Raw genomic sequence first — 26,535 nt, 5'->3', positions numbered from 1 at the left:
CCACTCCTTAAGGATTTTCCACTCCTTTTAAACTTCCATATTGGCGGAAAAAAAATCTACACTCGAAGAACACTTGGCATGGATTAATTGAATCCTCATATACATCAACACATAAGTAAATGAAGGCATCCCTAGTATAGTCGTCTGCTACCTCAACAGCTGTCGGCGGCAGTGTGTGTGTGTGTGTGTGTGTGTGTAGCCCCAAGGGAAATAATCTGCCAATATTTTCATCTGGACTCCCTTTGATCCTACCAGGCTGCCACTGACCAAATAGCCTAATCCGGCCAGTCTAACCAAAACCAACTAAATCGTGTATCATCCCTCCAGACAGTGAACCCTACGCTTGAGATGTCACTGCTCCAGACAACTATCCTAACCTCCATCTGACAACATTCACACAGGATATCAAAATTGTAATCCAGTAGAAGGACATATAGGAGTTCAAGGGCAGGAGTCCTCGAGAACACCCGGAACCTCATACACTAACCTGAACTAACAATTTAAGTCCACTTTTACCGTACCCAAAATATTTAATAGGAATACACTCATGCAGAAATAAGCAGCTTCATATATATAAAAATATCAGACAGATATATATATATATATATATATATATATATATATATATATATATATATATATATATATATATATATATATATATATATATATATATATATATATATATATATATATATATATATATATATATATATATATATATATATATATATATATATATATATATATATATATAAAGGGAAATATTTAGTAACCTGAGCAGACTATTTCAGAAACACAGCTTGCTCGGTAAAGTATAATACTCTTGTCGCAGGGAGATATAGTTACTATAATCTTTCCATTTCATCAAGTCACTTTGGGTGTGGCTGCCTCGGACTAGCTGTTACCACCTCTCTCTCTCTCTCTCTCTCTCTCTCTCTCTCTCTCTCTCTCTCTCTCTCTCTCTCTCAAAAAACTACAAAAAATCTACTATAAATTCTCATGTTTTTATTTATTTACCACACCATCCATGAGGTAAGACGACCAGCGCGGCGTCCTTGTCATCCTACTTGATAATGTCGCACAGCCACTCTGCCACAACGTACGGGGATATAATTGTACAAACTCTTTGTTTTGTCCTCAGAAACCGAATCTTTGGTAAAATTATATTGTTTAATCATATAATTAAATGGACACAGCATTTAAAGCTTATTTAGAAGTAGTTAATAGCTGACAATATGAGAGAGAGAGAGAGAGAGAGAGAGAGAGAGAGAGGGGGTGGGGGGGAAGTGGCGGTGATGATGTGGCATATCCGTTGATCCCGCCAGGCCCAAAGTGACTTGATAAAATAGAAAGACTATACCACCAGAAAACAGCAAAGAAGGCGCTAGATCAAATTTATCGTAGAAATTGCTGTGGATACTTGCTTCTAGAATACATAACAAGTGCAGTGCAGACCGTTTGGAATTTCTTTAATAACTAACAGAACCCCACCCTAACGAACAGTAACCTATCGCCACGAAATATGAGTAGTAACCTTTCTCCACTAAAGATAGTAACACATCACCAGTGGGTCCTCTCGTCGGCAGCAAGGATGGCCAAATTCACTCAAGGTCTTCCGTAACTGTTTTCTGGTGATAACAGCATTCGGGGGAATGGAATAGACTCAGGGGGGAATGGAATAGGCTCAGAGAGGAATGGAATAGACTCAGGGGGTAATGGAATAGACTCAGCAATCACATAGTGAGTACAGGGACGATAGCTTGTTTTAAGAGTAGACTTGATAGCTACATGGACGAGGATGGCAGGTGGTAGTGGGGGGGAATCTGGAGCTGCCTTGTGTAGGCCAGTCGGCCTCTTGCAGTCTCCTATGTTCTTATGTTCTTAACAAAAAAATGTATATATTACCCAGATTAAATAATTCTTCCTGAGGTATTATACGCCTGTCTCACCGCGAACACCTTTGTGATATTTCCTGAGATACTTTGAGCACATACAACACTTCCGCATTGCGCTACCCTTGCAAAGTAGCTACTCGATTATGAAATTTTAACTTTATCTTCTTCTTCTTCATCTTTAGACCTGTTCTGCTTTGTATCGCTTCTTAGGGCCTCCTTGGTACTTCTCGACACTTTTATACTTCACAACACACACTTTTAGTTACTTCACAGTGCACACTTATACACTTCACCGCGCACTGAGCTCTATTTTTCTGCTCTTTTCTTCCTCTGACCTTGCTTTCTAATTTTCTCTTCTTCACTTTTATAAGCGGCGATAATTTGTTACAATTTTACGGCGACATATTACGATTTCAGTGGCAATAGGCTATTATCCCTAGTGGTTAGACTATTAAGCGGCAATGTTACTATCACATAGGCTTTAGTTGGGGTCTGTTTGTAAAAAAAAAAAAAAAAAAAGCGCATTGACAGCCATCTTGAAGCGGATGTAGTTTACTAGTTTTACCGAATTAATGGTCTGCGACGCTGAATTGGACTGTTGAGATCTGCTAAGTAACAGCCAGAATGAGAACACCGCGGCCAACACATGGGAAAATGCAAATAAATGTCTTTACCTTCAGGAGCCTCGATGTCCTTCACCATCGCGTCCACGCCTCCACCGAGGGTTTGTTTACGTCCTGGAGTGCGCCTTTCCAACGGCACCTTTACATTTTCTTTATCTTTTGTCTTGTTTTGACACTATAATTATTTAATTTGTTATTTTATATTTTCAAGATACACCCATTTCCCCATATTTCCCCCAGTGCTGTTTCCTTAGGGCCTACAGGGAGACTATTCACTAAAGCTCGTCAAAAGTTCCACTCTACCAGAGTCTAATTCCCCAAGAGTAGGAGTGCCTTTGAGCCTTGATGTCCGCTACTGTTTGCTGCACCCTCCCGACTGTGCATTTTTCTTCACTGTGCTCCCTCCCTTACTACTACTACTCGATTTCTCACTAACCCAGTAGAAGAAAAAAAAAAAAGAAAAAAAAATCAATAATAATTACATCAAAATAAATGTAGGAACTATACCTCTGAAACCTCCATTTATTTTCACTTCATGACTTTTGCAGTTCATGGTAAGAAAACTTCCATAAAGGCTCCTTTATTTTACTTTATTAGCACTGATGTTATAAGTAAAAATAGTAAGAATAAATGTTCATTCATACTTGGTTCTTGACTGCACGCCAAGACGGGAGCACAGGCAGAGTACCGCTGCCACACTTAGTCTCAACCATATTTCTTTAATATATTTTTAGTTACAAGCTTAAGTTATACACTTTGTGTTCAATCAGGCTGATCAAATAAACATAGATTCAGCTTCATGAAATACTTTGCTAACAAAGAAAATCTCCACTGAGCATATATGTGCCTCCGACGAGGCCAGCACACGATGGCGCCCCGGCGCAGGCAGCTGAGTAAGGCAGTTTGGCTCCCAGCCCGGGGCAGCCATCGGACCAGTGTGCTGCACCACATATAGGCCATGTAAGGTAGACATGATGCATTATAATAATCTCATATCAAATTATCTATCTATAAAAGGCAAATTCTAGCAAGGCACCTTATTTTGAGTCTCTAAATATTTCTGCAAATGGAACAGGACAAGGAATTACTCATTATTCTAAAGCTTCTTAAACACAAGAAATAAAAGGGTGAGCAATATGACACCAAGGGTGACACTATTGGGTTAAAACAGATACATAAAGTATTATTAGTAGCTAATTAAGTACCAGTCTGGGTACATGGCACATTTACATGTTCTACTCTGGAGACCTCACCATCATGTAGGTCACTGTCTGCAGAAGATACACCAAATTTCTGGATTTCCGTACAATCACCAGGTATTTATAGTCTTGGGACTCTACAAACTTGCATGAAGTAAATAATAAGATCTTTTTAACATAACTCCTATTATATACATAATTCTGAGACCATCTTTACATATGACAGACTCGGCTTTATATCTTATTTACATCTGAATTACTATTTACAGTGGTCTCCATATATGCACCAATATTATTTACACATTACTTAAGTTGCTGTAGATGAGTGTGGTAGAGATAAGAGGAGTAGCCCTGCGAGCTGCCACAACCACCTCCGTGGCTGCCGGTGTGTTGGCCAGTTCACTTCACTAGACACAATAACCTCACAAATAAACTAGTACCATTCAAAACAAACTGATATCCTTAACCAAGGAAACATGTTATGTATATTTATGTAACAAGAATACACTTCAAGTTCAATTTCTCTGGGTCACACAGGATCTAGATGCACCAGTTTTTTGTGATACACAATCCATGCAGTAACTTGTGTCCAGTTGTCTTGATAAAAGTACATTTTTACAGTGGCAGTTATACAATTCACCTAGCAATGCCTACAAAGGTTATGATGCATACCTTGCTGGTATAAACTTTCAATTGCAAACAGTACTACATATATTACATTTAAAATAGGAGTATTGAAAAGTCAGATCAAATAATAAACATTCAGAAACATAACAAGTATCTTAATATACTAATATATGAAATAAATAAAAAATGCAACTACACTCTTCATGAAGACTGACTTTAATTATTTCCTTTTAACCCACAGAGAGCAGCTCTCAGGCTCCTAGTATGTAAAGGCAAAAAGGTTGTTGCCTCCTCATTGAATAATATCACAAACTGATGACTTTCCAACAGTGAGAGTAGCAGACAGGTGACCTGTGGCTGCTCAGGGGCAGGCTGAGGAGCCTGTGCTGGACAGAGCTGTTGCTGCTTCCTCAGGATACCTTCACATGATACACCTCAGTGGACACATTATGGGGCAATGTTCTTTTGGCTCACAATAGTTGACAAATCTTGATATAGAACCATTTCTTGGTGAGTGATGCTACTGCCATAAAGACTCCAACAGTAATGTATTGTCACCAGATACATCTGCAAGGGATAACAGTGCACAGGACAGCTTAGAGGCAAGGCAGCTCTTGGACACAGGCATTTATGATCAAATTTACATGTATCTTTTCAAGCTGACAGAACTTTTCTTACCATTTATCAAATTACCAATCACTGTGACAAGCAAGCACATGTAAGTAAACAATATGTAATGGTTGCAATCAAATTTATAAAAATTAGGGAGAGGTTAGCGAGGGGGATCTCACAACATAATACAAAATTAATAAAAGTTTGGCTGGAATAAAGACCCAAATGTGGATCAGTCCAACCAACAAAGAAATATACTTGACTTTATTAATGGGAATAACAATTGCTTGCTACTCTGATTAAAGTTTGTATATTAAGGCAGATTTTTCTGCGCTGCTGGTGAAACATGAAAATACCGACTGAAAGTCAATAACAGCAGTAGGGAGGAGAAAAAGACAAGGGAGAGGAAGAAGAAGAGGAAGAATAAAACAAATGGAAACAAAACAAAAAGAAATGAGTTGGAACAGTTTAAGTAATAGAAATATATTGAGAAAAATAATAATGAAAAACAAAAAGAAAGAAATAGTAGTTGATGATGTTCAGAGGATCTTGGAAGTCTTCAGCTCCCATCAGGAGGGTGTGGCCTGAGTGGCAGCCGCCTCGCCTTAGATGGGACGTGTGAAGTTGGCAGGGAAGAGACCCTTCTCGTTGGTGCCATCCTTGATACCAGTCAGCCAACCCTCCTCCTGCAACAGTAGTAAAGGAACACTCATAATGCATGCTACACTACAACACACAGCACCTTATTACACACGGCCCAGTAGCTCAGTGGTTAGAGCGTCTGCCTCACAACCAGAAGGACTGGGGTTCGATTCCCCGACCGGGTGAAGATAAGTTGGGTTTATCTTCCTTCATGTGTAGACCTGTTCACCTAGCAGTGAGTAGGTACGCGACGTAAGGCAAGGAGTTGTGACCTCGTTGTCATGGTGTGTTGTGTGTGAGTGGTCTCATTCCTCCCCAAAGATCGGTATTATGAGCTCCTTCCGTAGGGGAACGGCTGGCTGTCTCAAGAAAGACCCGCAGCTGACCAAGAGGTGAATTACACACACACTATCACAGAAATGTAAAGAAAAAACAGCCTTACTGACAAAAGATCAAGACACAAGAATGCAACATAAAGTTAATTCTGTGAATCGAAGGCATTCAAAGTGTCATGTGCTTATGATAAAATAGTATGAGAAAGCATGTAAAAAAGTTTAATGAAGGACTGTGCTAGGTGAAACTCCTTTAACCCGTGGGCTTCAGCTATGGGAAAGCCGAGAAGTGGCCGAGAAACGACAAAATTACACTGCATTTTGAGACTAAGAAAACAGCATGGAACGTACATCAGAGTACTAATCTCATAACCATAAAGCCGTTAAAAATATTTACTTTTACTCAAACTCCATTCTTTTTGGGTGGTGTTTGTTACAAAATAAACAGTCTCGTGACGCTTGGCATCAAGCCGAGAGTCGCTTGTTGTGTACTATAGAGAATTTGACAAGTGATTACTCTATGGATAGCTAATTCAGTATGCCATGACCTTACAGCACCACCTATGACAAAAAAGCCCACCTCAATATCATTCACCCACCACAATGACCTGGGGCATTCATGGTGGGTTACACTATGCAACCACTGCCTACAAGTAGCTCGAATTAGGAGTTTTATGGCAAGCACTTTTCAGGGTCCACCGTACCACAGCTACGACTCATGAAAGCCCTGAAAAGGGTCTCCCGACGTTCTTGGGCAAAGAACAAATTGATAAAGTAATGGCAGATATTTTTGTAATCTTTTACTTTTCATTCCTGTAGCAATTTCAAATAATAAGCAGACATGAACGCAACATGACCACCCAATCACGGTAAATTCAGCTCTCCACCAGCCCAGGTTTTGCTACTGTGGATTTGTCATAACATGGTGCCCCCAGAATGGCCAAATTATAAACTATATGATGGCACCCAAGTTGACAGCACTGGCAGGCCTGAAACAGTTAATGGTGCACATTAAGTAAATTCAGAGCTAGTTCACCGCTCACCTGCTCTTCAGGGTCGTCGTACTCCACAACGTTGATCACTTCTCCAACCTCAAAGCTGATCTCATCCACATCCTCCCGTGTGTACTTGTAGGTGGCACGCACACGGTACAGCACACCCGACGGCAGGCCCTCCGTGGTGGCTCCTGCGGCATAAGGTACAAATTTATCCACTCTGTACAGCATGACCTGTTCAGCATCTGCATCTGCATTTGCTCTGTCCTGGGCATAAATTGGCATCCAAAACTAACTATGACATCAGCAGTTCCCACTCTCTCGACTGAATATGATAACTGCAAAAGCTCTTGATAGACTGACTGGTACAAACAAGTAACTTCTTTAATATCATCTTCGTCATTAGTATATGCTCCCTTGATGATAATAATGGGCCAAACTTAGTCCAGTTGAGTTAGCCGAGTCAGCATCGAAACTGCTGTGGGTGAGCGGTGTACTCATTTACAGATCACAAATGTATTTTTCTGGACATTTATTACACTGGTAGGGATGCAACATGATTTGTTGTAATGAAATTTCCTTGATATAAATTTAGTAAAATTATTGCTAAACTATGATGAGAGTTGATAGAAGAATATAATTACTGTTGTGCTTGAGAGATCAGTGTTGGTCTGAATCATACTTTCACCCACATACACATGACATGCTAAGAGGTTTGTACAGGAGCAGGGGCGTCTTTTTGGTTGGCGCCAAACTGACGTCAACTGTTTTCAGGCAAAGTTGTCGGGACTTACAAAGAAAAGAACTGCAGGAGTTTGATGCTAAAAATAAGTCATGTTGAAGGTGGGTCTGAGTACCAGAAGGCCATAATGAAAATGGGAAAAGGGAAATGAGAAAATCAGTGAAACAAGGGAAAGGAAAGATTTGGATGTGATTGCAGGACGTAAATGAGATCATGGGAATCACATAAACAAAATCACTGGGAAACAAACAAGGTGAGAAATAACATGAACATTGTCTTCAGCTTTATGGGAGATGAGGTGCTGGGAGCTAACGGTGTCACCACTGTGTCCAAACTAGGAATATGCAGAGACACTCGCCACCTGGGCAGTTCCCTAATAAGAAGAGGATAAAGAGATTGCCACTTGAATTACTCAACAACCTCTTCCACTTTCTGTGAGGAGCCCTCATGACACAGGTGTTCTTTCCAAAACAAAATCATCTTTGAAGGTTCACTGTTGAGCTGGTCACTAATATTGTGGAGTTCCGAGGCTATATAGACTGCATGGGTTCGGATACACTAAATACATCAAAGTTATTGGCAAATTGTTAATATTTATAATATATATATATATATATATATATATATATATATATATATATATATATATATATATATATATATATATATATATATATATATATACAAAGCATTTAACACATGAAACATTGTTAGTAGCACAGCTGGCAGTCATGAGGCCAATCTAGATCATATGTTGATTTTACAAGTGTCGTTCATCAGAAGACTATGTTGATCACAGGTCCTCACTAGTCTGTGGCAGTATGAAGTGGAAGGGTGTGCTACAGGCAAAAGGAAGGACAACATGCTCCCTCCACTTCAGTTGTGGGATTACTGGAAGTGTTACGAGTTGAAAAAAAATATATATAGCATAACAAAAGTCCTTAGGGAACTATATGACTTTTGATTCAGTCCATTTATTGTGTTATTGACAGTGATATAAGATTCCTAATTATTCTTTTGTGACATTGTTCCTTTAACTCACCATATCTCCTTCTATTGTTGCCTGTGACCTAAAATGAGGTGAAAAAGTGAAGTAGACTATGAATGAGGAGACAAGAGTGAAGAGGTTATGTGTACGCTAAGCTTCCTACCTATGGCACAGGTCAAAGTAAAGTGGGGAGCATTCACTATTATCTACGCATGGCCACGGTGCTCATCTACCTTCCCCAGGTTTCCCCGGGTACCCATTTATTGACTACCCCAAAAGGAAGGATGAACAGTTGAGTGAGCTACACGCTGCCTGCCCGGGCCAAGATTCAAACTCAGTCCTGCAGATTCAGAGTCAGGCAGGCTAACCACTGCACCATGGAGACCAATGAAATATGGGCATACCTGTCTCCTTGAGTTTGCGTATATGTGGCTTGAGAGTGTTTGCTAGTGTGGGTACTGCCTGAAGGGCTTATTGCACCCTTGATCAAAACAGACTAAGAATTGGTGTTGTTTGTGTTGAACCTTTGCCCAACACTTTTTGCCAGTGTTGGTTCTCTGGGTCCAAACACCTAAGTGTTATGCTGGAGTTATGACTGCTATATGTCACGGAACCCAAGTGACACATTCTAAGTGATGACTATGCCCTGCCACTGACAGGAAACCTAGAGTCCTGGTAGTACATATATTTTACATGAAAAGTAAAGCAATGGGTGGAGGAGCACAGACAAACCCACTATATTTTTAGGAGGTACAGCATGCATAAGGGTCATGTGCAGCACTGGTGGATGACACCAAGAGGAGCAAATGGAAAGCACACAATGATGTCCATTGGAAGCACACGCACCTACAAAATATTGTCCCATTGTCTTGGAATGAATGGTCACAACCATCCCCCTGTCTAACACAGTCTAGCATCACTACAGCCACCACCACATCCAGCCCGAGAGAATAACCAAGAAGCCACATACAGCAAAGATGGTCAATGTACAGAGAAAAGTGTTTCCTACAACACAACTACAGTACAGAGTTAGTTGGGCCACACTGCTGGACTGGCACTCGAGGCACCACTGCTAGGTGAGCGCCAACACTACTGGGAGAGAAGAAAGTGGCCGAGGTGGTGTCTCTCAAGGTGCCGTATTGGACTCTGGCAGCACTTACCCACAGGTACGTCATAGATTTCCTCCACTTTAGTCTCCAGTTCCTCCATGTGAGACGTGAAGGAAGGGCCATTACTGAGCGCAGGGCCAGCGGCTGAGGAGACAGAGTGAGCCGTACTGGTAGGAGGTGTCTCCTCTCAGCCTGCCCCTGCCACCACCCTACCCACCACCCGTGACCACTGCCACCACCACCACCATGCCCTTGCCCAGGCCGCCGCCTCACTCAGGGTTAGCTTCAAGCATTGTTAGCAGTATTAGGACCAAGCAGGACCACAATGTTCTGGTGGTGGCCATGGATGTGAAGGTTTCTCTCTCAACTGCTTGATGAGGTCAAATGAATGACCAATTGACTAAATCCTAACATCAGGTTTCTTTGGAGCATACTCAAGGCTAACTTATTACAGATCACAATTTCTCCTGAAGTACCACCATCAGTGACTTTGTTAATATCACCAAACACTGACCATAAAAGCCAAAACTGAAATGCATTGATTGAGCTGCCACATTTTATTTTGGTAACTAAGCAAAAATATGAATGGATATGTGCAGACAATGGCTGGGTAATCATTAAGTATGCTCCTTCTGTCCTAGATGGAAGAGAAACCTACAGACATAAAGTGTGTTCATGTTTGAACTAAACCATTGCTCACTGTTGCACTGAGCTCTGATTTGGCAGCAGCAGCAGCAGCAACAACAGCAGCCGAACTATTGTGCTGAGCGTGAGGCCACGCAAGGACTTAGTGGGGGCCAGGCAAGGGTGGCAGTGTTGGATATCTATGGTGAGACTGAACTGACCGCTGCCATGTATAACACACAGTTTTGACATAAAATTGTACTACATTTAGTTCTTAGCTAATCCCATGCCCCTCCTAATTATCAAGAATGACTACATTTCCTAGTAAACATTTACAATATTCAATAACAAAACAACCATTGTACCTCCACAACAAACCAATATATCTTAGATATCATTTCATGAAAAAATTTACACTAAAACTTTCATCCCATTAGTCTAGCATATTTCAGATATTAGTAACAATGCATAAATGAAATAGGAAAAATTAGCAGCATGTTAGTAATATTAGTAGCATATTAATAAAAAATAATCATGCAGTTTTTATAAAAACAAGTATCTCATGCAAATGAGTCACACTTGAATGCCTCTAGAGCTTGAGGTCACCAAATGTTCCCTTGGACGCATCTTTTACGTAAAGAAACTCGCTGTGGCTTCCAGCAGTTCTGTCCACCGACTGAGTGGTGACCAGATGCCAATATTTTTGTAGTCACAAATGGACTTTTAAGTCGTAGGAAGAACATATTGGCTAACACGATGGGATGGAGGGAGTAAGGAGAATGTACCGAGATTTGGAGTGGAAGAGAGTAAAGGATGTTGAGAGCAAAGTAATAGAATGGGTAAAACATCACACACAGAGGCGCATGAGCATGACTAGGATGCAAATTAGGGATTCAGTGAAGAGGAAAGTGAAGCATGAGACATCGAATGGCAGTGTATGGGGTGCCTAGGAGACTGTCAGTTGGATTAATAGAAAAAACTATTTTCCTATGACCTGATATGAAACCTAACCTTTGTGTGTAAGAAGGGAGGGGAGGATGTGTACATGTAAGTACTTGAGTATCCATTGTGTGAAACATTTTAACATTTTTTTACATCTGATAAATGCTCTGATCTACTTTTGAAAGTGAGAGCGCTGACCATTTGTAGTCACTCATTAGCCCTTGTACCAATGGCATTCTTGCATCGAGAGGCCACCATCAAGGACAAGGACATCAAGAGGTACCCTGAAGAGTCATCTACGACAGGATGGGATACTTTTTAACAATGATCCTGGAGACAGAGCCTCGGAATCAAGTCTTCCCTTGTTAAGCCATACTGCGCCTCAGGGTGTGGCGGGACGGTGTTCAAACACACGTCTACGGTGTAACACAGAGTCTGCTCGGCACACCTGACAGCTTGAGTGAGACAGTGACACAAACACACTTAGTTGTGGTGCAGGACTAATGCAGTATTCTTGCCTCTGCTTGCACACCTTGGCTTACCTGCGGCAGGCTACAAGGGGGTCAGGGGCCATACTCACCTGGAGGGATCTTGGTGGGCAGCACCTCGCCATTGGTGCGGGCCGGGGGAGACACATTCCCGTTCACCTTCTTATCCTCAAATTCTATCTCCTCGTAGGGCCGGCCGGTCTCCTCCTTGTTCTGGGCCACGGGGGCAGATATGGTCGGCCGGCTGTGGGTCAGTACAGACAGTTAGTTTTGGGTATGGAAAATTCCTCTTGGCTTTTGAGTTTTCTCCTCCTTATTGAATTAAATTAAATGAGATTCTGCAACTCTTGCCTGAACAGTTGTTTTTATTTCTTATCAACTTAAAACTTTCAAATTATGAAAAATGTACAGGAGAGTATAAGTCCTCTTTAAATACAAAGTCCTTCTGTTAAGTAGTATGTGACACCTGAGCTAATACAGCAAACCTACCTAGAAATCACAAGTAAAAGAAAGAATTAAATGTCACTCTTCTATGCACTGCAAAATGAGTCCAAGACAATGGCATCCCAAGCTTCCAACACAGGTACAGGAAGTGAAGGCATAAGTGTTCCTGGAGGAGTGAGTGGGTGAGCCCGAACCAACACAAGAAACCTTTCAGGCACCAAAGCAAAGCAACAATGGCATCACCAGCACAGAGGTCAGAGGGAGGGAGTCCCCCTTCCTGCATGCTCCTTGTGACTGCTGGTCTCACTATAAGCTACCAACACTAGCCGTAGAGGTCTGGTCCAAAGCTCTAGCTGACTCAAAACTACCATTACCTCTTATAATTTAAAAGAATGCAGTAAAATCTGACTTCAGCATAAGAGACACTTCAGCATTTCTAAGTAATCCACCATGATTTGGAATCCTATGAAATTCTGCATATCATATTTTAATGAAAGACCTTCCACTCTTCATTTTATACATGTTGGTTGTTATTTGGGAGATGTTATAAAAAAATAAAAAAATAAATAAATTAAAAAAAAAAAAAGCAAAGAGCAAAAAAAGATGAATGGCACCTCTATCATGAACCTGAGAGAGATGGATAACAAAAGAGAGAGAGAGAGAGAGAGAGAGAGAGAGAGAGAGAGAGAGAGAGAGAGAGAGTATATTATCTGGCAGCTAATCTAAATATCATGTCACATAGCACACTCACACACACACACACACACACACACACACAATGGTTCTCCTTGGCTCTCAAAAGTTGCTACATTACCTGTGAGGGCACTTCAACTATTTCAAACATTACTAAGACCAGAAACTTATAGCAAATAGCAAACCACACCATATTACAAATTACCCACTGTGAATAAAGGACAAATGACTCCAGAATGCTTGTCTTAATGTGGAGTTTGCTCTCTTTTGTGCAGACTTTAGTGGCTTTTTCTTAATTTCTCGGTATGTGAATGAGCTTACTTATGTTAACCCGGTAGCAGCGATGGGCCAAATTTGTGGCTTTGTCGTGTAGCAGCGATGGGCCAAATTTGTGGCTTTGTCGTGTAGCAGTGACAGGCCAAATTTGTGGCTTTGTTGTGTAGCAGCGATGGGCCAAATTTGTGGCTTTGTCGTGTAGCAGTGACAGGCCAAATTTGTGGCTTTGTCGTGTAGCAGTGACAGGCCAAATTTGTGGTTTTGTTGTGTAGCAGCGACGGGCCAAATTTGTGGCTTTGTCGTGTAGCAGTGACAGGCCAAATTTGTGGCTTTGTTGTGTAGCAGCGATGGGCCAAATTTGTGGCTTTGTCGTGTAGCAGCGACGGGCCAAATTTATGCCATGATATAAACCCCCAAAAATAGATGATACATAATCTGATCACAAATGCTTTGATATATATTATGAAATGGTTTGTGTGAGGGATGATTTTTTTCTCATTTTTCTCGCTTGGAGGGACCATTAAGAAACCTGAGCCCTGCTGCTACCGGGTTAAAACTATGCCTACCACAACATTCTGGCACTCTGTGATGCCAAGCCTTCCTCCTCTTACTAGTCTTGATGCAATGGACAGGATTCTCATTCCCTAAAGCAGGAAAGATTACACTGTTCTGTTCCTTCTGTTTGTCTTTAGCTCTAATATGTTTCTGATACACAACAACTCCATTATAGTTATTTTGTTCCTTTTCCACAGCCTACCTCAGTCTTCTTGAGCAAATCAATTCGCAATATATTTCTCAGCAATTATTCAACCATACATTGACAGTTATGCTCCATGGAATCAGTTGCAACTTCCCATGTGCTGTTACCTGTCATGCATCTCCCAGGTAAGAAGATCTCAGTGTTCCTGCTTAGCCACAAAACGTTCTCACAGCATGCCCTGACAGTCATTACTTTTTTCTCCGTGCCCAACATTACTGAAGTTTTCTGCACTAAATCATCAAAACAACAAAGCATCTGCACAAGCTCTAGGTAATACACTTGAAGACTGATGCCTTTAGTAGCCTACTCCCAAAGGCCCTAAAATCCTTGTTTCACTAATTTTACATTTAGGAAGAGATGCCAATTTTAAAAAATAATATACATTTGATCATTTCTAGCAATATCTACCTCGATAATGCATCTTCACCTCCTCATCTTCACATCCTTGTTGTCTTCAAAATTACCTCCAAGTGAATGGCCACAAGACTAAAGGTCCCACCTCCCCCTTTGCAAAAAGCAGCCTACAACTTTTTGTTCTATCTTTTGTATACTCCTATACCTTCCAACATGATGAGTAATTTGCCTCTAACACCTATCCATTCATCTTTACAGGTACTAGGTAATGACTTTTTCATTAATATCTGCTTATATATCTATATATTATAATTGAGAATTTTTTAAATGAAACTGCCTGGAGCCAACCCAGCAAAGCACCCCCAAACTGACTGGCATTTACTTGTCACTTTCAGGCTGAGAGTCGCTAGGAGGGAGGTCTGGGGCTTCACTGCTGGGGGGCTCAACAGGGGGTGGCGTGCGTTGTTCAGAGTCCGTGATGGGTTTATATGTTTCCTGAGCTTCCGAGGTGACTGAGGAGTCTTGAGCCTCCCCCGGAGTGGTAATCTCTAGTGTGCCCTCACTGCTCTCCAGCACCTCATGGGAGTTGCTGCCCTCCTCTTTGGGGGAATCGTCATACCACCTGTGAACCAGCGTCATCAACATGCACCACTGTCTCAGGACCGACACACACCGCACACCAGGGCATGAGGGGATGGGGGGTAGTGAGGTGCTCGGGACACATGCATTTGTACTCTCATGTGCACACACACACACACACACACACACATGAGTACACACATTATTATCTCAAAGGCCATGTTCATAAACTGCTGCCTAGAAGTGTTGTCATCTAACCTGGCAGTCTGTGACATTCTGGAAACATTATCAAAAGGAAATGAGTGTTTTTTCTTGTTGTATTTGTTATGGCTCAGTGATTCATACACTGAACAAGGAATAAAATGAGCAATATTGGCTACATGTCTGTATATGTGCACTGATATATGTATTTATCTAGTTGTATTTACCTAGTTGTACTACACAGACACAGAGTGCAGTGGTGTGGCGAGTGTAATGTCACGCTGACACTCACTGACTGACCTGCTGTGTGTGGGTCTCACTCAGCATGACTTCTCATGGACTGAATGTTGGACGGTTGGCCATTATGATACATTAACTGTGTCACGTATTCTTCCCTGCTACTCTTACCATGTATGTTTCTTGCTGACACAGGAGAGACAGAATGTTCTACTGAATGCTCTTCTCTAGCAATATCTATTCTGCCTCCAAGCTCCAAGTGTAAATCAAACCACAGCAGATTCTGTGTCACACTAAATGTGACACTTGTGACTAATGTGGTCTATAAAACACACACACACACACACACACACACACACACACACACACACACACACACATGCCCAAACACAAGCACACAAAAAAACTCCATCACAGATAAAGCTGAATGGCCTCTGAAAACCTTGGAGACTGAAGATGTTGAGCACACAGAGGGTCAAGTGGTAAGGGGATTATTCTGGAAACTTAGAGAAAACATGCATTTTAGTGAGTCATAAAATAATGGAGGACAGGGCCAGGAACTCCTGTGGAAGTGCAGACATGCTGAGAATGACTAGATTGAAAAATATTGGCAGGAAGTAGTTACAATTTATATGTTGCTATCCTTTATAAGCTACATACATTTAAAATTGTCCTTAGCTTCTTTTTTTTCCTATTTGTATAGACTTGTGAAATGGAATGTGTGTGTGTGTGTGTGTGTGTGTCATTTACCATAGTCTGATCACGTGATGGACTTGCAATCACCAGCCAGTACCCTCCTTGCTTTGAGCTTTGAGCTACATATTGAAGGATCTTTGAGTAAGACTGGGACCTCACATCACACCCACAAACACCCAGGAGGCAAGACACAAGACTGCCCATCTGTCCTCACTCCTTCCGGGAATCGAACCCGGGACCTCTCAGTAGTGAGGCGAGTGTGCTAACCACTGCACTGGGGCGCTACATGTAATATGAATGTGTCAAAATATAAGATGAATTATTTAAGTGAGTTTAAGATGATAATTAGCATCAAACTGGTAAGTCATGTTGGTAAGTTGATGATTAACACAAACACACACACACACACAGCTATCTTATCAATAACTCAAACATTTCACTGACAATAAATTAGATTTCTCAGTTTGGTTAATAACTTTTAATTACTAGTTGAAAACAACTATTATCCACAGCTTCAGAGATGCAGTGCTGGCTAACTGCTAAATGGGCCTTTGAGTAGAAACATGCAACTGTTACTGGGCATCATGTTATCATAACATGACATGTTCTCCTACCAACACTGCGTCTAACAGCTGACATGTTAAGGAGAGTGATGTTTTTAGATGAAAGTCTAATTTGTCACAATGTTTATCTGTTTGTCAGTCAGCACGTCACTTCCCTTAACATGTCTGCAACACAGTGCTGTGTGACAAACATTCAGGTGTCAGCACTGCAGCTTTGGCCATGTGTTCCTGAGGTGGACAGTTTCCTGCAGCATTAAGGTGAGACCAACACTCACATGGATGGGGTATTGGTGTTCTGGGGTGAGGATGACTCCACCGAGGAGAGTGGGCGTGGGGCTGCGGTCCTCTTCACTTTGTACGTCCCCTTGTTACATTCCTTTGACAGTTTGTCTGCTATGGCCTCAACCTCTTTGGCAACCTGCAAAAGTAACTGGATTAGGTTGGTGGCCCTTCACTGTAAAGTCTGGTACTGGTTCTGAAGCTGTGACATATATGGACCCAGGGCTATTCTTGTGTTTTGTTTTATTATTTGTTTACATGTTTCTCATATAGGAAAACATATAACACAGGAACACTGCATTTACAGGAAAACTTGAGGAGGGTATAAAGAGAACTTGAGGAACTTCTGTGTCCATCACAAGTGAACTCACCTTGGGGGATTGGGACATTAGAGCTACAGACAGACAGATGGATAGATTTAAAAACATCAGACTAACTTGATATCAAAATGGTGTGACTAAAAGCAATACAAGTGGATATATTACAATCATTCAGTCCTTGTATATCTGCAAATAGTATCTACAGGATCAAGGGGATAAGGAAGGCTGCATGAATATAAAGGGTCCGGGGTGCTGCTGCTCACCTTGCTGAACTCCGCCATGACTGTGGCTTCGGCGGCATAGAGGGTCTGCAGGTGGTTGGCGATGTTGGGGATCCTCTGGTCGTAGAGTGCCGGCAGCTCCTCGTAGAGTTCCTACAGGAGTGGAGAGGTTAGTCAACACTCACTCATACAACACAAGGTGGTTTTGAGTTCTCTCAGGCAATGATAAATCTTACAATGTGTATATTTGTCATGTATTGGTATCAACAAACTAATTAACATTTCAAATGGTAGAAGGATTTATGGATACATTTTCAAATTTCGGTGTGTCTTTACTACAGGGCCTTGTGAGGGGCAGCCCGAACCAAACATTATGTGTGTGCCTTTTATGTACTGATTATGAGGTAAAGATTTACATTATTTGATGGGGTGGTTTAAGACTGGTACAAAAATACTGGTGCTAAAATATATGTGTAGTTGAGCTCAACAGCCGCCCTCTCACCTTGTTGAGGACCTCGTAGGTGGTGCGCGCCGTCTCCAGGGCGTCGCGGGACCGGGCGATCTTGTACTCGTCCCGCCGGCTGGCGCGCTGCAGGTTCTCCAGCTGGTGCCGCTGGCTGTCATAGTCCACCAGCTTGCGGCCACGCTTGTCGATCTTTTTCTGAGGGAGGAACATGTCTACATGTACTACTGTGGTGCTACGACTCTAGCTGTTGCGTGTTACATAATGAATCATCTTTGATAGAATAAATAAACTGCTGACAAGCTGCAACTTGACGCATGCTGTTAAAAAAGGAAAAGGAAATGTGAGGTTATCGGGTATGATTAGTGCTATAGATTAATCTTACTCTGCTCCATCAATCCGCGGCCTAGTGTGCCCTGAAGCACACCATTCCCATCAGAAGAGACTGCGGGGCTTTGATGTTGAGTGAACAACCAATCAGTTTCCCCTCTCCTGTCAGCGCCGGTCATTCCGATACTTTGGGATTCGTCGTCGATGAACGAAGCTTCATGTTTTATATTTTTTATTATTCTACGCAAAGCAGACTTGAGGTAGCGCTGCCTCCCTGCTGGGGAAGGCCTTTGGCGGGTGGGAGGGAGTAGAAACCTTGGCGCGTTTATCACATGCAGGGAAGGCCGCTGTAGGGTGCTGACGATCAAGACTGCAGTGTCTGTATTTCTCGTGATGGTCATGAGACCAGGACAGTCTCCTAGCAGTAGACTCAGAGGGGGGGAGGGGTGTCACTAGGGGGGCCACAGAGTCGCGGCCTTGCATCGTCTAGTTCAAGGGGGTACTACACTGCCGCATTCCTGCCGCGGCGGTGACTCGGCCTGGGCCAGGAGCAGGGGGGGGAGGGGGGGGGGAGCTTCGAGGTATTTGTGTGTAGCGAGGCCCCGGCCCCGGCTACCGTCTGCCAGATGCTGGCAATAAATAGTGGCGCCGGTGAGTGTCTTAGCGACGTGAACTGCTGATGCCGAGTGCCGGGGTGAAGGCAGGCATTAGGCGGAGGCGGCGACACATACACACACACACCTCGCAGGGGCAGCACCGCCATGGAGGTCGGGAAAAGGCTGAAGAGATTTTATTCTATTTATTTATTTATCGGATCTACTGGAGGCAGGGAGTTGTGGACCGAATCTGTGGCCTGAGTGAGACGTCTTCTCCGTGGCAGGGACAATAACAGGACCCAGGCATGAGGGAAGTGAGGGCCAGCCGACACACACACACACACAGCTTCGTGGTGCCAAGTCTGTTACCTAAGAAGACACGGAGAGCGGCGCTGCACTTACTAACAGCGATGACACTTACAAACAGCGATAATACTTACTAACTGCGATAACACTTACTAACGGCGATAAAAGCAATAGCAACACTTACTAACAGTGATAAAACTTACTAACAGCGAAATCACTTACTAAATGCGATAACAACCCTTACTAACATCGATAACACTACCTAGGCGTGTGGCTTACTCGTAGTATCAAACGTTTGTGACTGTTACGAACGTTTTTCAAGGCCAGAGAGGAGCTACATCCGGTTGTCATGAGTGTTTTTCCCCTTCACGATACAGAAACCTTCCAAAACTACCGCCAGGCTCAGGAAACCACTCCTAGAAACCCCTACAATTTCTGCGAGAGCTTTTTGAAATGGATGGACAAGGCCTTGGAAGAGTTTAACCCCTTGGATGCGGATTTCGTACAAGAAGACATCACCAAGCTACAGGAGTGGAACAAAAAGTGGCTGCTCCAATTTAGTGAAGAAAAATGTGAGGTCATGCATCTTGGGAGGGGAAATCCAGCATACCAATACCACATGGGAAACACTCCACTACCCACCACAGAGGCACATAAAGACCTGGGAGCATATGTTATTAGGCTACCAGTGAAGGCGAAATCCGTGCCAATCGCAGCGGACGGGTTAATAACATGGACCTTACCCTGAGCTCCGGGAACTGTTGTTGGTAGGCGGTGAGGGGGGCGAGGGTCTGGTCCTGCAGCTTGTGGCAAAAATCTGTCCAGAGCATGTCCGAGTTCTGGGCCTGGGCGTAGAGCAGCTCGTGGCCGACCCATTCCGGCTCGTAGATCTCGCTCAGGGTCTCGTAAAGGCCTTTGCTAGCCCCATGCAACGCTAGAACATGGAACAACACACGAATTAATGCACGATATTGATAACGATGTGTATTTACCTAGTTGTAGTACACAGGGCCTGAGCTACACACGTTTGTTCGCCTTTCCATACCTGTAATTATCCAGTCTTTGCTTAAACTGTAACTGTTTGACATTGCATCTTTCCTTAATCCATTCCACGCAAGTACTGCTCTATACGGAAAACTGTGTGTGTGTGTGTGTGTGTGTGTGTGCGGGAGGACGTGAAAGAGTCAAAATTGAGATAAAGTGGTAGGGTGAGGGCGGGAAGGAGGCGAGAGGAGAAAACTGAATGGGATATAGTGAGGGTGAAGGACGAGGAATAGAGAAGCGGTGGTGGGTACAGGGAGGGAGGGAGGGAGGGTGAATGGGTGGAGGGAGGCGAGGCAGATTGAGAATAGGGGTGATGTGTTGGGATAAAGGGAGGGAGCGAGGAGGGAAGAGGGACGAGAGTGAGGAAGGGTGACGCAAAATATGAGAGATAGTGTGAACGTTAGCAGGAGGAGGAGGAGGAGGAGGATTAAGATTGAGGTGACGAGGATGACAAATAGATGAGAAAGAAGTTGAAAAAGAAGAGAGAAGAAAACTGGGCCAAGAAAGTAAAGAAAATGGGACAAAAATAAAATAAAATAAAAAATATGGAAACAGAAGAAAGAAAAGAAAGTGAAAGAAAATGAGAAGAATGAAGACAAAAATGAAGAAAACGAGGACAGAAGAAAGAAAAAATGAAGAAAATGGGGATGAAAGAAAGAAAAGAAAGAAAATGAGGATATTGTTGTTAGTCGTAATAGTAGTAGTAGTAGTAGTTTTTTTTTTGTTGTTGTTGGAGGAGGAGGATTAAGATGACAAATAAGATGAGAAAAAGTAAAAAAAAATAAAAGAAAAAGAAAATATGAACAGAAGAAAGAAAAGATTATTTTTAGTAGAAGCAATGGCAGTACTTGTTGTTTTTGTTGTTGTTACAGAAGAAGTAGGAGGAGGAGGAGGAGGAGGAAAAAGACGACAAGGAAGACATAAAACAAGGAGCCAAAAGAAAAAAAAAGGAAGGAAGCAAATGTGGACAGAAGAATGTAAAGGAAATGAAGAAGAAAATGAAAACAAGAGAGTATTATTACCATTAGTTGTTGTTGTTATTTTGTTTTTGTAGAAGTAAGGGTAAGAAGAAGAAGAAGAAGAAGAAGAAGAAGAAGGAAAAGAGGAAGAAAAAGAAGAAAAAGAAAAAGAAGAAGAAGACGAACACTAAGAAAACAAAGACGAAGAGGGAGATGAAGACAAAGAAGATAAAGAAGAAGAAGAAAAAAGAAGTAATAAAGAAGACGCAAACGAAGGCGAAGGGGAAGACGAAGAAGAAGAAGAAGAAAAAGAAGAAAAAGAAAAGGAAAAAGAAGACGAACGCAAAGAAAACAAAGACGAAGAGGGAGATGAAGACGAAAAAGACGACGAAGAAAAAAAGTAATAAAAGACGTGAACGAAGGCGAAGACGAAGAAGAAGGAGGAGGAGGAGGAGGAGGAGGCCTGCACTCTCTCACCTCTGCAGCATCGGAGGTAGTTGGACACTTCCTTGTGCAGGCGGTTGGCGTTGGTCTGCTGGCGGGTGAAGTTGCTGTCATACTCGTCGAAAACATCGTCTACCGTGCGGTCCGCCTTGCCCAAGTTCTGAAGGATCTGCGGACGAGAGAAAAATATACATGTAATTAATCCCAGCAACAAAAATATACATGTAATTAATCCCAGCAACCCAAATATACATGTAATTAATCCCAGTAACCCAAATATACATGTAATTAATCCCAGCAACCCAAATATACATGTAATTAATCCCAGTAACAAAAATATACATGTAATTAATCCCAGCAACAAAAATATACATATAATTAATCCCAGCGACACAAATATACATGTAATTAATCCCAGTAACACATATATACATGTAATTGATCCCAGCGACACAAATATACATGTAATTAATCCCAGCAACAAGAGTGACATGGTTAATAGGCTGGTAATCTCAAACGTTACCTCATCTCTCACATCAACTATTTTCAAAGGCCTAAAAAGGAGATCAATCGGGTTCTAACGAGTGTTTTTTTAGGTTCACGGTACAGAAGAAGGGCCAAACTACCACCAGGGTCATTTAAACTACCCCTGGAAATGCCCAAAATTCCTATACGAAAGCCTTGTCAAATATGTGTGAAGCTTGGGCGCCGAAATGTTTTAAGAATATGTCCCTGAATGACTTCGAAATATGATAAAGAGAAATAATATCAAATGTGTGTGTGTGTGTGTGTGTGTGTGTGTGTGTGTGTTCCTGTTGGTTCGTGTTGTGATGGGAATTGTTGAACTGCTCTCTCTCTCTCTCTCTCTCTCTCTCTCTCTCTCTCTCTGTGTGTGTGTGTGTGTGCGTGTGTGTGTGTGTGCAAGCAGCAGACGGCCTCTCCGGAGCGTGCTGGAACGTGGCTGACCCCGAGAGGCCCCGCTCATAACGCAGGGCTGAACTATCACGAGTCCTCTATCTGTGTTTACATCTATATAGGAGAGAGAGAGAGAGAGAGAGAGAGAGAGAGAGAGAGAGAGAGTAGTAGTAGTAGTAGTAGAAGGAAGATGAAAAAGAAGTAGAGGAAGAAGAAGAAATAGAAGAAGAGGAAAAAGAAGAAAAGAACAACAGCAACAACAAAAACAACAACAAAGACAATAACAACAAAAAAACGAGAGAGAGAGAGAGAGAGAGAGAGAGAGAGAGAGAGAGAGAGAGAGAGAGAGAGAGAGAGAGAATGCGTTGCTTTAGGCTACGTATCATCAAAGAATACGAGGAATAAAGGGATATCTTAGTTTTTTTCCCTCACAGTAACGGAAGCTGCTCAAGGGCAAAGGAACAAAGAAAAAAAACTATGCACTGGAAAACGTAAAAATAAGATAGTTGCATTACCTTGATATTAAAGCGATACTGTATTAAAATTTTTGTCTCCCTGCAACGTGAACATCTCAGAGGCAAAAGAACAAAGAAAGAAAAAAAACTATCCACTGATAACGTATAAATAAGATAGTTTGAGTAGCATTACATTAAAATTAAAGTGATACTGTATTAAAATTTTTGTCCCCCTTCAACGTGAACAGCTCAAAGGCAAAAGAACAAAGAAATAAAATAAAATATCCACTGGTAACGTATAAATAAGATAGTTTGAGAAGTATATATTACCTTAAAATTATAATGATTCTGTATTAAATTTTTGTCTCCCTTCAACGTGAACAGCTCGAGGCAAAAGAACAAAAAATAAAATAAAGTCCACTAAACACTGCTCCTGTGGAAATAACATTGTTTAAGGAATATTACGACAAAAAAATGTAAAGAGATATCGTATTAAATTTTGTCTTCCTTCAACGTAAACAGCTCAAAGGCAAAAGAACAAAATACAAACAAAATAAGCCTACTAAACACTGCTCCTGTGTAAATAACATTGTTTAAGGAATATTACGACAAAAAAATGTAAAGAGATATCGTATTAAATTTTGTCTTCCTTCAACAGAAACAGCTCAAAGGCAAAATAACAAAATACAAACAAGCCTACTAAACACTGCTCCTGTGAAAATAACATTGTTTAGGGAATATTACGACAAAAAAATGTAGAGATATCATATTAAATTCTGTCTTCCTTCAATATAAACAGCTCGAGACGCAAAAGAACAAAAAACACACAAAATAAGCCTACTAAACACTGCTCCTGTGGAAATAACATTGTTTAAGGAATATTATGACAAAAAAATGTAAAGAGATATCGTATTAAATTTTGTCTTCCTTCAACGTAAACAGCTCGAGAGGCAACAGAACAAAACTACAAAAAAATGTCCACAAAACACAGCGTCTGGAAAAAAAATAAAATAACCTGAGTAACATTACCTTCAAACTGTAAGGAGATACCGTATTAATTTTATCTTCCTTCAAACCACAGCCTCAGAATCCGGCGAACGAACTTACAAGTGAATCACAACAGAATGACGAGACTCTACACTAGCCTAACCTTTTCCCACTGTTGAGGTATTGAGTCGAGGAACACAATCAGCAACTCAACACACTAACGGCACAACTAGAGACAACACTCGGGGATAAGCTGGTGTTGAGAAAGAGGAGGAGGAGGAGGGGGAAGAGGAAGTTAAGATGACGAGAATGACAAATAAGACGAGAAAGGAGCCAAAAAAGAAGAAAATGTGGACAGAATACAGAAAAGAAAACGAGGAACCCACTCCAGCGACACCTCCAGAAGACCGCGAACTTCAATAGGCTTACGATGTCTTTCTATTTGGCGTGTCATGCGGATGAGATAAATGAGAGAGGAGAGATAAAAGAAGGATGTTGAATGCGATTGGGGCTTGGAGGGAGAGGAAGAGGGGAGAAGGGGAGAAAAATGAGGATGTTGGAAGTGGTTAGGGTGGTGGTGATGTTGAGAGGGAGTTTAAAGGTTAGAGGGAGAAGAGGAAGAGGGGAGATAAATGAGGATATTGGCAGTGGTTGGGGAAGTGTTGATGGTGATGGGGAGGTTAGAGGGAGAGGAAGAGGGTAGAGAAGAGAGAATGTTGAAAGTGGAAAGGGTGGTGGTGGTGATGGTTACAGGGAGCTTGACGGGGAGAAATAGTGCACCAGGGGAGATAAATGATAATGCTGATGATAGGAAACTTGGAAGGGGAGGGAGAGGGGAGTGAAGAGATGCTGGCAGTGATTAGGGTGGTGATGATCATGATAGAGAGCTTGAAGGGAGAGGAGGAGGGGAGAAAACTGAGAATGTTGACAGAAGAGGAAGTGGTGTCGATGATAATAGGGAGAAGGGAGAGATGAACAAGAGAGGGGAGAGATGAGCAACAATGACGTAAGGGTGTAGAGAGGTTTGTGACGACAGAAGGGAAGCGTTAGAAAAGGCGAGGGAACTGTAGCATAACGAAGAGGAGGGAAGAGAGGGGGAGATAGAGGTGGACGCTTTGTAACAGGACCAAAGATTACGAAAAACATAAACAGGAGAAACAGGGAGATACAAAAACAGAAGCAGGATTGACAAACAGGAGAAACAGGGAGATACAAAAACAGAACCAGGATTGACAAACAGGAGAAACAGGGAGATACAAAAACAGAACCAGGATTGACAAACAGGAGAAACAGGGAAAGACACAAAAACAGAAACAAGCAAAAAGAGGAAAGGAAGCAAAAACAGAAATAGAAGTAAAAAAAAACAACACGAGAAACAGGAAAGGAAACGGGAATAGAAACAGGACCAAACATACAAGGGGAACAAAAACAAGACTGAAATCACGAGAAACAGAAAAAAAAGAAGAAATACGTATTGGAAGCTAGACTATAATAAAGAAACGGATTAAAGAGAGCAGCTGGAAAGGTGGATGAGGGAGAAGGGAGTGTAACAAGACCCCCTCAAAAAAATACACAAAAAAAACAAAAACACACAAGATAAAACAAACGAAAACTGTAAAGTGGATAAGAGAGAGACACACAGAGAGACAAGAGACGTGGAGACTTTGCAACGGGACCCAAAACATGACAAGCAAACAGAAACACAATAACAACAGCATCAAGCCGTACAGGTGGTAGGAACAGGTACAGGGGCGAGGCAGGGGAGGGGCAGAGCGGGAACTGGACACTGAACATCATATAGGCAGGGGGGAGGGAAGGGCCGGGGCTGTATTAGAGTAGGGCTTAGGCATTCACAAGGAGAGTAGGTAGCGAGATGGGGATTAACCGAGTGACCCAGAAAGGAGGTGGATGAGAAGTACTACGTGTAAGGCTTCCCTCACGCCCCCAGGATTAGAGGGATGGAGTTGAAATGACTATACCACGAGAAGGAGGAGGAGGAGGAGCAGAAGGAGGAGGAGGGACAATTACGGAGACGATGTGAAAGATAAGATTGAACACACATGAACGACTATAGAAGAAGATGAAGAAGAAGAAGAAAAAGAAGAAGAAGAAGAAGAAGAAAAAGAAAAAGAAGAAGAAGAAAAAGAAGAACAAGAAAAAGAAGAACAAGAACAAGAAGAAAAAGAAGAAGAAGCAGAAGAAGAAAGAAACAAGAAGAAAGAAGAGATGGCGAGGTAAAAAATGACTGAAAACAAATGCCTGACAAGAAGAAGAAGAAGAAGAAGAAGAAGAAGAAGAATCTAGAAAGTGGAAATAATGAATGCCGGACAACACAAAGCTTTCCGTGGGGTTCATGACCATAATAGGCAATCCAGTCCCAGGGCGATAGGAGGAGGAGGAGGAGGTGGTGGTCGTGGTGGTGGTGGTGGTGGTGCTCGAGGGAGACGGAGGATGACTGTAAATATTTCTCAAAGCACTGAAGAAACTGTAAATCTTCCTTTGCCGTCTCAGCGTCCCTCTCCAGCTATTGACAAAGGCTAAGCCAGTGACACCACCACCACCACCACCACCACTACAACCACAACCACCACC

The 26,535-nt window shown here is 42.1% G+C and overlaps 1 protein-coding gene across 7 annotated transcripts in view; it reads right to left on the bottom strand.

The window, feature by feature from the left end:
• Nucleotides 1-3,092: 3,092 nt before the first annotated feature.
• LOC127010394 (myc box-dependent-interacting protein 1-like) overlaps nucleotides 3,093-26,535 on the bottom strand; it is an 86,402-nt gene continuing 62,959 nt past the window's right edge. For 3 of the 7 annotated variants that reach the window (XM_050884415.1, XM_050884411.1, XM_050884410.1), the window contains 10 exons: nucleotides 21,620-21,755; nucleotides 19,883-20,073; nucleotides 17,947-18,105; nucleotides 17,487-17,597; nucleotides 16,900-17,042; nucleotides 14,731-14,970; nucleotides 11,914-12,065; nucleotides 9,819-9,911; nucleotides 6,978-7,119; nucleotides 3,093-5,649 (listed from right to left, as the gene is read on the bottom strand). In XM_050884415.1, the coding sequence (XP_050740372.1) occupies nucleotides 5,565-5,649; nucleotides 6,978-7,119; nucleotides 9,819-9,911; nucleotides 11,914-12,065; nucleotides 14,731-14,970; nucleotides 16,900-17,042; nucleotides 17,487-17,597; nucleotides 17,947-18,105; nucleotides 19,883-20,073; nucleotides 21,620-21,755 (1,452 nt within the window). In that variant the 3' untranslated portion in view covers nucleotides 3,093-5,564. Of the gene's footprint in view, nucleotides 5,650-6,976; nucleotides 7,120-9,818; nucleotides 9,912-11,913; nucleotides 12,066-14,730; nucleotides 14,971-16,899; nucleotides 17,043-17,486; nucleotides 17,598-17,946; nucleotides 18,106-19,882; nucleotides 20,074-21,619; nucleotides 21,756-26,535 lie in introns of all 7 variants that reach the window. The other 4 variants (XM_050884417.1, XM_050884412.1, XM_050884416.1 and 1 more) reach the window with 3 other exon arrangements.

Source organism: Eriocheir sinensis, chromosome 43, assembly GCF_024679095.1.
Source record: "Eriocheir sinensis breed Jianghai 21 chromosome 43, ASM2467909v1, whole genome shotgun sequence".
NCBI lineage: Eukaryota > Metazoa > Arthropoda > Malacostraca > Decapoda > Varunidae > Eriocheir > Eriocheir sinensis.
This window is presented reverse-complemented; position numbering and strand designations above follow the sequence as displayed.